This window comes from Rhipicephalus microplus, chromosome 6 (assembly GCF_043290135.1).
Source record: "Rhipicephalus microplus isolate Deutch F79 chromosome 6, USDA_Rmic, whole genome shotgun sequence".
Taxonomy (NCBI): Eukaryota; Metazoa; Arthropoda; class Arachnida; order Ixodida; family Ixodidae; genus Rhipicephalus; species Rhipicephalus microplus.
In genome coordinates this window covers 133292252-133305675 of record NC_134705.1, presented here as the reverse complement: position 1 = coordinate 133305675, position 13424 = coordinate 133292252, and the positions used below count along the sequence as shown (strand labels likewise).

General features: G+C 43.0%; 1 protein-coding gene across 1 annotated transcript; it reads left to right on the top strand.

Moving 5' to 3' along the window:
* Positions 1–467: 467 nt before the first annotated feature.
* Positions 468–12002, top strand: LOC119167343 (chitinase-3-like protein 1). The gene is made up of 10 exons (XM_037418808.2): positions 468–637; positions 890–948; positions 2858–3052; positions 3722–3787; positions 3882–4150; positions 5891–6000; positions 7215–7308; positions 8119–8295; positions 8515–8634; positions 10408–12002. The coding sequence occupies exons 2-10, from the start codon at positions 900–902 to the stop codon at positions 11095–11097; spliced, it is 1770 nt and encodes a 589-aa protein (XP_037274705.2). The 5' UTR covers positions 468–637; positions 890–899; the 3' UTR covers positions 11098–12002.
* Positions 12003–13424: the final 1422 nt, after the last annotated feature.

The following is a 13424-nucleotide window of genomic DNA, read 5'->3' as shown; positions in this document are numbered from 1 at the left end:
TTTTTTCATCCACTTTTCTTTCTTCTCATTTACATTCCATTGGTTCTGATAACTTCCCCTGTACATTCCTTGGCATTACTGTCTGTTAGATCTCATTCGAAGTCCGAAGGCGTGCGCCCTAGCACACGGCAGGCCACTCTTACGATGCGAGAGTAAAGCCGAGACCTTTGCGATAAAATTTTATTTTGCCATTGTTGCAGTGTACAATTATTGCGGAGCGATGGTTGCAGCATTTGTATGGAGAGAGTCTGTTTTTTCACAGCACTGTTGTGGAATGCGGCTGGCCTTCTTATCTAATGATAAGAGCGGCTATTGAAACAGCAACGCAATGCAAGCATTTCCTTCACCGGAAGTTCATTATCTCGAAGTGTCAGTTTATCAGCGAACCTTTTACCCGCTCCAATTCGAACGGTTGATAACATTGTTTCGCAGGAGCACCACCTTCTACGGGGAGCCTGCGTTCCGTGAAATCGCATATACAAAGCGCATTATGTCCTTGTATTATTAACTTCATTTTTCACCTACGCTCATCAAACTGTCCATAGATGATGTTACATGTAGAACTGATTTAGAACGAATGCCTGGCTGTTTCACAGAAAGCTACTCGTGACTTACTTCAAATCAGCGTTGACTTCAGGTAAACACTTTATTATTTATTTACATGAGAGCTGTTGAGATAACAAGCTTTATCTTGTGTTTACACCATAAACCAATTTGCACTCTTCAGGGTGCTTTCCGTGTATACCACACTCCACGATCAGAGTGATTGGTTTCTCAAAACACCCATTATCGTAGGGTGTTCGTTATCAACATGCAAAGCACGCATAGGGATGTAGACTGGTTTACAGTGTACGTAGCCCATTCCTTTCTTTATTTCTTTCTGTTTCAGCACTTCAGCCATGGTTTGGGGATTACGTGTGGTCGCATACACTTTCGTCTTTATTTGTGGTAGGTTTCACTTCTGCTCATTATTTTTCTTCGCTTCAATTAGAGCTCATATGATCTGCTATTGCCATCCCTAAGATTGTGTTCATGCGACGAATCTGCTTTTCTAGCTCTTAAGGGAAAATACTAATTGAAAAAAAAAGTTTATTTCATCCATAACCTAAAAAATGTAATTTTCGCTGGGTACATAGCTTTTTATGTTCATTTGGAATTTGTCATCAGTTTTATAGTTAGTTGAATCGTTTTCATTTTTTACTACGACATTATGTAAAATTAAGGTATTTTCATACGAACTTTTTCTGCCACTAGAGTGTTAACGTTATAAGTCGTTTATGGCTCATATCGCTTCACTATTAGCTGTATAATAAAATAACAACCATTAGATCGTATGTAATATAATGTAATGAATTATAAAGCTCGTAATGTGAGAAGTCTTAAAATTGTCACTCCATACTGCGTGGTTATATTTCATAATAACTACATGGACGATAACAGTTTTCAAAGAAACAATTTGCACTCTTCCTATGCCACGAAATATGAGGAAACTTTTGTCCTGATATCCAATTCGAAGCACCAAAACAATCATGCCCTAACTCAACAAGTCATCCTATATTGCATTTACAGAAAATTTAGTATAAACGTAGAAATGTAGGCTCATCTATGTGGTGAGCATGTACTTTTTAACGTTATTTTTTTTTCATTACAAGAGGTTGAGAATCATGAGTATATTGAACATGTGGATTTTGTAAACTGCTCATGCTAAATGCAATAGCAAGCAGCCGCGTGTGACGATTTCCAGTGAACTTGAGAAAATCAGCTCTGTTTAGTTTTAAGAGCCACTTGTGCGCAGTAAAAGTGACTTTAACGTACTTCTAGCTTCATACCAACCTTCATTTTTTAAGGTCCCTTGCAACTAAACCGAGTAAGTAGAAATAAGAAATTCCTAATTTTAGCAAATACGAGTTTTTCTAGTGGCATAATGTAGAAATATTTGTATATTAGCAGGCAAGGTAGAAGGAAGAGAGCACTTGACAGGAGACACGCTCATATTTTACATATTTGGATTAGCAGCTATCTTTTAACAGCTACTTAACTGTAAGAGGGTTAACCTCCCTGCCTTTCCTTGCATCTTTATCTCACTCTCTCTTTAACTATAAGAGATATAGCCAAGCACGCGGCAGTGAATAATTTTTTTTTCAAACTTGCATTCTGTTGTAGCCTGTTGCATCTGCAGACACTTATTTCCAATTACGTTCAAACCTATTCCAGAATTTTCAGCATTTACTGCAAGTTTATATATCCGAGTATTTGAGGTAATTAGTATAATGGCGTCCGCTTGTTTCTTGGTTGAATGAGAAAGCCTTTAAGCCAGAGATGGCTCAAAGACTTTCGTAGCAAGAGTGGCGAGTGCGGATCACTCACCACCCTTGCATTGGCTATAACTTCCAGGGTGTACGCATACAAAAATATTCTACATATTAGATAGGCAAGTTCGTTGCACCGTAGCTTAACTAGTCGCGCCTTCTATTCGTGATTCGAAAGCTGCGAGCTTGGATTCTTCCAACCTAAAGGGTGACATTTCGTTCATATTGATTCATTTCAGTTTAGCTGCACTACAGTTAGTAGATAATCTTGTGTCCCTCTTCTTTCATGACTTGTCTGGTAGAATAATACGGTTCATCTGACGACGAAACAAGCCCACCAAAAAAATTTCTTCTACGACCTTGTATACTATAAAACGTTCACTTTGTTTCCTTGCGCTATTGTGATATATTCCGCATACGGCCCTGCCCCTTCTCAACGCCAGAGTACTTACTGCTCGATGGCCTGTAAATGTTGAAAACACAACACCGCCACTTCATTCAAACAGTTCACGCCACGCAGTCGAGATAACCAGCTCTGTTGTTTTCAGTTGGTGCAACTACGCAGAAGCCGAACTACTACACGTTCTGCTTCTGGGATGGCTTCTCCCGTTTCCGATCCGGGCCATACAAGTCAAGCGTCACCGACATTCCCGCCGAACTCTGCAGCGCCGTCGTCTACTCCCACGTGACCATCGACGAAACGAGTCACTCGATTAGGCTGACTGATAAGGAGCTGGAGCTCGGTACACGTGACTTTTTAGTTTTTCAGTGATTTCTCATACGCGAACGCCTGTTATTCAAGAACCAATTCAAGGGTTCTGAAAGCAGTGGCACAGTTAGCGTTGCTCATAAAAGCTGTAGGGAGTCAACAGGAAAAGCAAAAACACATATACTGCTGTGATAGCAATTACTCACAAAAAACACCTGCGCATTTCATCTTCTTTTAGGCCGTGCTTGTCAAATGCCCTGGCGAGCATTCACTCTCACGTCCAGGGGATGCAAGGGACCATATCATCTTCTTTACAGATTTTACATGGAGACTCACGGCGTCGCTGATGGCAACACTAAAATGTATTAGAAGTACTCACAATATTGATATCGCAAAAAAAGAAGCACTACCACATGCATATACAACATTGGATTCGTAGAAGCCATGAGAGGCGACAACCTTATTTAAGGTGAACTTGCTGTAACAAAAAGGAGCAAGCGCACAAATTACGAAATGTGACAGCAGTTAAAGTGCTTAAAATGAACTATATTATGAAAAAGAAGCTCAGTCGAAACGAATAAGACAGTTGGCCGTTTCTCCTTCTGCATACATATTCAATGTCATTCAAACAACCTGCATCTTCATTAGTCAATGAACATGGGTGGACATTTTCGAAACCTTCATTTTCTTCGCTTTAACTCAGACTCAGAAGCGAAGTCTTATGCCAATTCCTGGCTCTACAACCCGATATGGCTGCTGCCTCCAAACAGTAAGTCAATCGCATGCTTTACACATCAGTCGTACGACTTTCTTTATTGGCCCTCCCTTTCAACGAAGGCTTTTTTTTCTCTGCCTTTTTATAGGAGTGTTCGAACAGATGACGAAACTCAAAAAACGCAATCCGAATCTAAAGATTTTGCTGGCCGTGGGAGGCCCTCACGACCCGCAAGAAAAGTACTGGCAGTTTATACCAGTGGTTTACTACTGGAAGGACATGACAGAAAGTCTGGTACAGTGGTTGAGAACGTACGACTTTGATGGCGTCGTTCTGGACTTCTTTTCCGGCACAACGTCGCTTCAGGACAACGTCCGCACTTGGGACAAAGCAAAGTTCATTCATCCATTTGTTAGGGTGAGAGAGCATTTCTATTAAATTGAGTGCAACGTTGAGTCACACCGAAATCTTCTTACATTATCATCATCATCAGCCTGACTGCGTCCACTGTAGGGCAAAGGCAACGTTCAAGGCAACTGCATCATGCCAAGCCAATCAGAGAAACCGAACACAGTTTCGTTACGGTGCCGCTGTTGGTCTCATGTTCGCAATGACGATGGCTGTGAGAAGAAATCATTAGTAATGACCTATGTGATTATTTAGGAGTTATAATCATGACGCATTACTTCTCCTGAGCAGTCACAGACGGTGGTACCACCCTACTTTGCCGACAGAGAGCATGGATCAAGAGAGAATTTGTGCTAGGTATAAATCCCAATTGTACGGAACCCAGCAACTGCCGGGTGCCTCTAGTATACCACTGGCACTGCTTGTTTTTGTTATGCTTGTCCGTAGGTGTACGACATGTCTACAAAGAGGCAAAGAAGCAAAAAAAAAATAGCTCAATCGGTAAATAACCGGGCACCTTCCATTGTGTCCAAAGGAGTCAGAACTTCGACGCCCGGTGAAGGAACTCTTTCTTGGACATTTTAACTTTCTCGTGTGGTAGCGTTAATTTAACAACGTGATATCCATAACGTGAGTACGTTCTTAAAATTTTGGTGGACCCCGGCATAAAAGAGTTCTGCGTTAGGAGACACGTGTATTTTAAGGGACCAGACGCAACTAAAGGTACTCACCAGATGTTTAAGCCTAAGAAAGCACAAGAGACATCAGTTAACTTTTGGTAGCATTTACCACGTGAATTGAAAAGAAACAAAGTGAATAATAAATAACCCTTTCTACCAGTTCGATGAAATGCCGGACACTTCCGAATAAACGTTTAATAAGCACCAATGAAGCTAGGCTGGAAGTTTAATTTGGAGGTTGTTGCTTCGGATGCCACAGCCAGAGTTGTTTTCCATCTGCTTTGACTATGTTCATTTGACGTTAAGATTAAAACATTGTAGTGTACGAAAACAAAGCTAATGTCCTCTACGTTTTCCTTAGAGTATTAGCCCCTTTTATTTTGTTGGTTGTGTCAAGCAACTAAATGAGCAGCCCCTCGTAAACTTCTGCAGTGAAATAGCACGAAAGACGGGACGAAAGACACATATACAACGGGTCCTGTGTCGGCTTGTGTCTTTCGTTCAGCCTTTCGTGCTGGTTAACTTCGTGATTGTTGCACCAACTTGTTCAGATAAAGGCACCCCTCGGAAAATTTTGACTTTTAAGAGATAAGCAGAGATCAGAAGAGGTCAAGGAACCAACGCTTGTTAAAACCACCTAGCTTAATTGGAAGGGCCCAGGTGGCCAGTGTGTTTTGATCAGGCCTACGATACGGTTCCACTCCAGCCTTTTTCTCCAAGTTAGCATTATTGTTCTGTAGCTACCACTTCTTCTGTAGAACAGAAATGTGGGTCCATGTGGAATTTCAAATCTCTGCTAGTCTATTTCGAGCACTACAGATCCTTCACCTTGTTTTGATTCTTTTGGTATTAAAAAAATTACCGAAAACCTATTGACAGCCCGAATGCATTACACAGCAGTTGCAAATAAGGTTTTGAAGGCAGCATTATCTTCCTTACTTTACAAACCATGATGTCTCAAAACAGGTTACTGATATTTAGAGCCGGTAGTGGAAGTCTGATAAGCTAACATTTCGAAAGAGGGCCATGTGACACCTCGGGCTCATGTGTGTTTCTTTCTGACATGCAGCAAATCAACTACGACCTGAGAGAGCACAAAAAGATGTGGAGCATCACCTTGACGCTGCCAGCTTTCGACAGTACAACACATCATCTGTTCGACATAGAAAGCCTTACGAAGTGAGTATCAAGGAATTCAAATAAATATTAGGCAACGCAGAAATCCTCATAATGGCAAAAGTAAGACAATAAAAACCTGTGCCGGCCACCTAAACTGTATTTTACGGCTTTTTTCTTCGTTGTATTCGCCTTTGAAAATTCCCAAGGACACTCTCAGTGCACCACAAAGTTCCTCGCAATATGAAGTTAACTTGAAGCTGACTTAGCGAGTTGAACAATCTGCAATATCAAATACGACTAAGTCTGGAAGTTACAGCTACTGCCACCTATCAATCAAGTGGTGACAAAAGTAATGAAGGTCTTTAAGAAGATAAGGCTCATGATCATTTGAACATTAATATATGTAATTCCTTCATACCTACATTCAGCACATCAACCTGACACAAAGTAAGCAGTGATGACCTGGCTATTCTCACTGTTTGCTTCCTTGAATCATGCATCTTTATGTCCGAGAGATGGCTGCCACAGCAGCCACCCCCTTGAAAGTTCTTTGGTGGTTATTCAAGAGGATAACTGGCACTGATCTATTACTCTCCATTTTTTGAAACTTTTTCTGAAGGCACTGCATGAAGCTTGTCAAACACTTTCTTTCATTCTTAATACTAACAGTTTCCTTTCACAATACTCGGATTTTTATCACGCCAATTACACTGATTTCGCAGATTGGACACGATCCTGTCGCGAACCTTTTTTTTTTGCTGTTGCTCTTTGACGTTATTCTGAACTCACATTTCCGAATAATTGTTCACTGAGCAGTCTACATACCTGCATTCTTAACTTTATTAATGTTCTAAATAGCGTTACGCTAAAACATTATTAACGTTAAGAATACTAATTAATAATTTAATAGTTTAAATAGTATTACGCTAGCCCCACCACGGTGGTCTAGTGGCTAAGGTACTCGTCTGCTGACCCGCAAGTCACGGGATCAAATCCCGGCTGTGGCGGCTGCATTTCCGATGGAGGCGGAAATGGCGTAGGCCCGTGTACTCAGATTTGGGTGCACGTTAAAGAACCCCAGGAGGTCAAAATTTCCGGAGCCCTCCACTACGGCGTCTCTCATAATCATATGGTGGTTTTGGGACGTTAAACCCCACAAATCAATCAAATAGTATTAGCCTATTTTTATATTATCTCTACCGTGAACTGGCACCAGTGTCCTCGATGACCATGAACTCACTTCTATGTTTGCTTCACTCATTTGTTCTTTTTAGGGAAGTCAACTTTTTCTTGGTGAAATCTAGCGACTGCCTCGAATTTCCAAAAGGTGCCTTGCTCAACGTTACAAGGACAATTGACATGACCGATGCAAGTATAAATAGCATATCTCGCTTTCTTCGCCTTGTCCCATTTGTGAACACTTTTTCTGATAGCCAGACGGGCTGTGAGTGCACGCTTATTTTCATCAAGTTAGCGCCTAATTCATGACGAAATCAGAAGTGGCCTTTGGTTACCTTACTTCGTCTATGTAAGAAAAAATGTGTGTATTCCATGTGGTTTCGGCATCGCCACTTAAGACAAACTCGCTAGACAACTTTAGTGACAGGGGCCTACATAGCGAACACCCCAACAGCTGTCGTGAACTGAGTGATCCGTCATTCAACAAAATCTCAGCTGGCATAGCATTCGCATCGATATTTCCGCACTCTCCGACTGCGATGCTGTGTCCATAGGAATTGTGCATTGATTTTAAAAAATTGAAAAACAATGTCATTTGAATCCTCTTCGCTACACACGCAATTTTCCCACGTACACGACACTACAACGAGACTCTCTTTGGAGATTCACGTTGATTGTCTTTAGAAAAGTTGTGGGACAACGACTTTCTGAACGAGCGATACCAAGCCACTTTAAAATCATACATCCGACTACTCTCCTGAAGAGTGTCAGCCTGCCTTTATACAGACAGTTATACATCAGTGACTCACACGAGCAGCAAGAAAGAGTCAAAGCACATCTTTTTTTGCTTACAGTGTACTACATAGACTTCCTCTTGCTCGGGCTGAGGACTTCTACGCTATTGCGTCTGTGTAATTCCACAAGTACACTTACACGTTGATTTCTGTGTGCATTGAATAGAAACTCGTCTTACCTGGTTCAGTGATATTTCTCTTCCAGATTGACAGAGCGGAGCTCATAGTAAAGAAAGGGGCCCCACGCCAAAGGATAGTGCTCGAGGTTCCCCTGTTCGCTAGAACATACACCGCGATGGCCTCTGCCACCGGCGTTCACACCGTATTCCCGGGAATCTCTGGAAACCACACGGATCTTCAAGGATTCCTTGCATCCTATGAGGTGAGCACAAAACACCAAGACATAACAACATAACGTTGCAGTAAAAATTCCAGAGCTCCCCACTACCTCTCTCTCTTTGGGACGTAAAATCCGAAGAATTGAGTAGTGCAAATATGGACAATTAGCGTGAACAATTTTCCTTTTTAAGGTAACATGCGTGTTCTAAGCAGCACCACCTGACGCACTTGTTTTTACCTTTCATACTCACACGTGCTCCAGGTGTGCCACCAGCTTCAAATCGGTTGGCAGAAAGGACGGTCTGATCCGGACTCCTGCCCGTTCCTAAGGAAGGACGAAGAATACGTGGCCTATGAAGATGATGAGAGCGTCCTCAAAAAGGTGGAGCATATTCGTGTGTCACCTATTTTCGCGTTTTTACTTTCATTCCGTAAGCTCCCGTCACCAAAAACGAGCAGCGTGAACCGAGCTTTGACCTCACTGAACTAGCGTGTTCGTGACAAATACCTTTCTGAGATATTGTTCCCACAGTAACCATTGTCACATCACTCATGCTCACAGAGTTTCTCAATCTGCGAAGTTGCGAAATATTTCATGAGTTCTTCGGGCCTCTTTGTATGTAAGCGCAAGTGCACGCTCAATGAAGACACAGTGAAGTATTTGTTAGGCGGCAACAAAGCTACGTAAATAAATTTCTTATCTGAAGAAGGCACCTTGCGGAACATGAGAAGCACAGCTGCGCTTTCGACTTCACGTGTGCACACTCGAAATCAGGAATACTTAGTGATAAGGAATGCGATCTCCAGCCATGCACTTGCTTGACGTGAAGATTGGGAAATGTTGCATGTCGAACCAGATCAAAGCTTAAGTGAAGGCAAGCAAGTCGTAGCGTCGCAGTAGCTAGGTCATGTTCGAGTAGATATTAGGAATCTTCACATTGGCAGGCAAGCACACATATCTTATTTCCCCGTAATTCAGCAAGTCTAGTTGCTGACGTGGGATTAGGTATTGCTGAAACGAGGACAATGCATTATCGTATGGGGCAAAGCAGACGATACGCGGTACGGTGTGAAATATTGTACTTGTGTCACCGTCCCTCAGTCCAGCGGCTGCGAAGTAACTCGCCATGGCGGCGGTCAGATCTGTGATGGAGTGGAGGCTTCTAAGAATCTCTGGGCGCGAGCAGGGCGGTATTGTAATCTTAATGTTGCAGAGATGAGGCCTGAACGGCGCCGAGAAAGGTGAGTGTAGCAGTGCTGTTCGATGAACTAGAAGGTGTTCAAAGAGATTTATGTTGTGAGGCTCAAAGAGGTTAGGAGGACAGATGAAGACTTTACATGGCTAAATAACGGACACGTCGTATGTCACTGTTGCTCAATGACCAAAAGAAAACAAGGAGGGGCATTCCTTGCGAACAATATTAAATAAAGCTGTAAATATCCATGCGCCTACACGCCATCATGATGACCACTTTGTTTGAAGCTTCTGTTAGACCCGGAATCGGCAATGAGCAAAGTAAAAGCAGGGTATACTGTACTTACGGGCGTCCTCGATGATAAAGTTCGCAGGACGCAGGATGGAGGCCAGGTAGTGGAGAACGTGGCATCAGTTCTAGAAATATTACAAAGGAAATGTTATAAAAGCATGCAGAGTGCAATAAATCAGTGGTCGTCAATACCTTCTGCCAGAATGTGAGAACCGGAAATTGACGTGAAGCAGCCCTCATCGAAGCACGAAAAGTGGAATACATTTCATGCTCAGCGAACATCCTGGCATCGTTCAGTATATTAGGATGCTCGGCAAGTTGAGATGTAATAAGCAGACAATGATACAATCTCTAATTTTGCTACTCTTGAGGAGGTAATCGAAGAAACTTGCACAGAATAAATCAATCAATTATTTAGTGCCCAGAAGGGAAGTGCAGGAACTATCAATCTCACTGCAGAAGTTATGCTTGAGTCTAACCCAGGAAGGTGACCCTAGCGTTCGCGCAACAAACGATAATATTACTTGCATTACACTGCTACTGGAAAATTAACAGTCTACGTTAAAGAACGCCACCGGTACCGCTTGCATTCGGGAAAACGCATATTTGATTGCACAAACTTCATCCCTCATCACTCATTGAAACCAAACCTTTTCACTCCCATACAGGCAAACATGGTGATGGGTCGCAAGTACCGAGGTGCGGCCGTCCGGAGCGTGGACTTGGACGATTACAACTCCCGATGCGCGGGCAAGTCTAACCTCCTCAGAGGCCTTCGCTCCAGCTTCGATGCAGCGAAAGCCGATATAGACTACCCTTACAGTCCACCAACGGCGTCCTGGTGGAACGGGGACAACGACAAATTCGTATCCACCACGGCTGCACCTCCGAGGCAAACACCGACAAAATTGCTGGAGGCTTCGACACAGTCCAAGGAGGAGGAGCCTACAGGCACAATGACTCTTGTGACGGGTGCGAGACAGACGTCATTCGTTACGTTACCTGCATCGCAGACACCCCCAGCGGCTGAGAGTACGACAGAGACTGTACCTTCTCACGATAGAACCACTGCGTCAGAAAGCGTTAAACTACTGAAAGACACAGCAACTGAAGCGTCTACGAAGTCATCCACACTCGTGACTACGGAAGCTTCAACAACAAAGAGTAGCGATAACATCTGCAAGGGTGCTAAAGAAAGCGCTATGTTGCCGCACGAGTCAGATTGTAGCAAATACTACCACTGCGTGCATACCAGACCATACCTCCAGAACTGTGCACCGGGAACAATATTCGACATCGAGAGGCAAATATGCAACTGGCCGGCCATCACTAACCGGCCCGAATGCAAGCTTTCGTGATGACCTTGGCAAGCGGTAGCACTGTTTCGTCAAATCCTTGAGAATGTACGATGAAAAATCGGTTTTGTAAAATAAATCACACTTTTCTCATAGGCATGGTGGCCGATAAGCCGTGTCGTTATCCTTCATTTTATTTGGGGCTCTTCTGCGACAACCGAAGTGGTGAGCGCAGTCACCACCGCATTTGCTTGCCTGGCCACGGTCCGCAGCGTTTTGTGCATGGCACACCACTCAAACCACGCGACCCAAACTACTCAATGGGCACTACCGCACCGTAGATGGGCATATATTAAACACCTTCGAGGCAAAAGTGTTGGCCTGTCTGTCTGTACATTTGTCTGTTTGTTCACTTTTACCGGCATTGGGTACTTGAAACGGCCGACCCCATCCGCAGCGACCACCAATGTTGCTCAAGGTTGAGCGTTCATGCGTGTGCAATTGTCAATTAAAAAGCAATTATTGCGCATGCCTGGGGCACCAAAACAACACGCATATATTCTGCATATGCATCTCTTACTAGAAATCAAATACATAAGTAATTTTAAGGACCGTAGCGCTTATCACGCAACGCTTGCACGGAACGGGGAGTGTTTCCAACGCTTTGCTAAGACGAGACGATGGTGGCCCCTACCTGTCGCCTAGCGTTCTACACCTTATCACCTCTGAGACGGGTGCGCAGGACCACGCGCTTTGTTTTCCAAAAAAAAACTGGCAGATGGCGCTTATGTCTCACGTGTGACGTGTCTTGACGCGCTCGTTTGCCTCCGCTGGACGCTCGACGCACCATAACACAGTGCCTCCGGAATACCATTCACCGATTTTCTTGCGCACAACATCAAATAAACGTTTTGTTCACTCTCTCCAGACGCAAGACTATCGTCTTTCGACGACATTTGCAGTGTAACATGCAGATACAGGGCCATTTTTTTATGTCGGCATAATGCCTTGTCTGCTTCGAATAAATCCACCTTATTATAACAAAGAAAATGTTAATTTATGTTCCATCTATGTGTCTCTTGAGACAGTTTGGCCTCATTTTCACGCTATTTCTGTCCTTGATCACTACTTTTCTGCCACCATTACTCTAACCACCTCTTACTTACTTCTATCGTGGATGTGTTCAGCTTTCCATGTTTTTCCCTAAACCTCAAAGCCTCATGTAGGCTTTTACCCTTGATTGCGAAGCGCTTCGCTTGGTTGCAAAGCACACTATGTACACATAAAGTAGCAACTGTAAATGCTCATCGGCCTGGTGGCTGGATTCAATATCTATCAGCGGTACAAATAAGCTTCAAGTCACATTATTTTTTTATGAAAGGTCAATAAAATAACAGTACATTCGCCGGAAACTAGCTCAGTTGAGCCTAACGCCTAAATTTAGTTGTGGAGAGAGGAAGCAACCTGTATTGCCAATGGTCACACGAACCGAGTCACAGGTGGGCCCGCCCGTCACTGAATTTGAATCTCTCACGAAGCATTGAGGTAGTGCTTCCCTTTCTGAATAAGTAAACTGGATGTACCAAATGGCAGAAGCGAACACTAGGCTACATTTGGTTTCATTTTAAGGCATGCTGAAGATGCAGGTGCCATTCTGAGCATGGCTCAGCTCATTGCCAGAGACGCAAGTTAGCGAAACCTACCGTAATGTAAGCAAGACTGATGTGTATGTTTGAAGTAACTGGTCATAAATATCTAAAGTGATCGTATTGATATCAGTTTTATCAATAAATCCAGAGCTTTTCTAATGACGCTACATTTTTTACGGAAAAGAATTATTAAAGGTACTAACACGTTAATATGCATGTTGAGTCAGTTGCACTTCTCCAAAGCGGTGACATGAAAAATAAAGTGATAAAGAGCTATCCGAAAGCTTAGTATTACACTGTCGGCTTTCAAAGACACCACAAATAATTATTGAAGTTCGAAAACTATTCTCTCATGCTTTTTTTATATTTTTCTCAGTGCCTACTAGAAACAGTTCACGTACACCCCCATCAAAAAAAGCGGCAGAAAGCACAAAAAATTTCTCGCAGAACTTGTCATTTATGTCCATATCATCATTGATGATCGTCGCTTTAAGCAAATTCCCGACGAGGTTCGATAACCATGCACGTAATAAAAAGATGGTTTGTTTTGTAGTGCTTTTCTTGCCAAAAAATATTAGAACTTGTAGAGAAAATAATTAAAGAACGTTCGTGGCTTTTGTGGTGATTTTGTAAAAGACGAAAGCAACTACCCACCAAAGCGACAACATGTATGAGGTTGTGGGAGCATGCAGAGAGTTTCTTTATTTTATATCTCTAGCCTGCCTTGGAGGAAGCATTGGC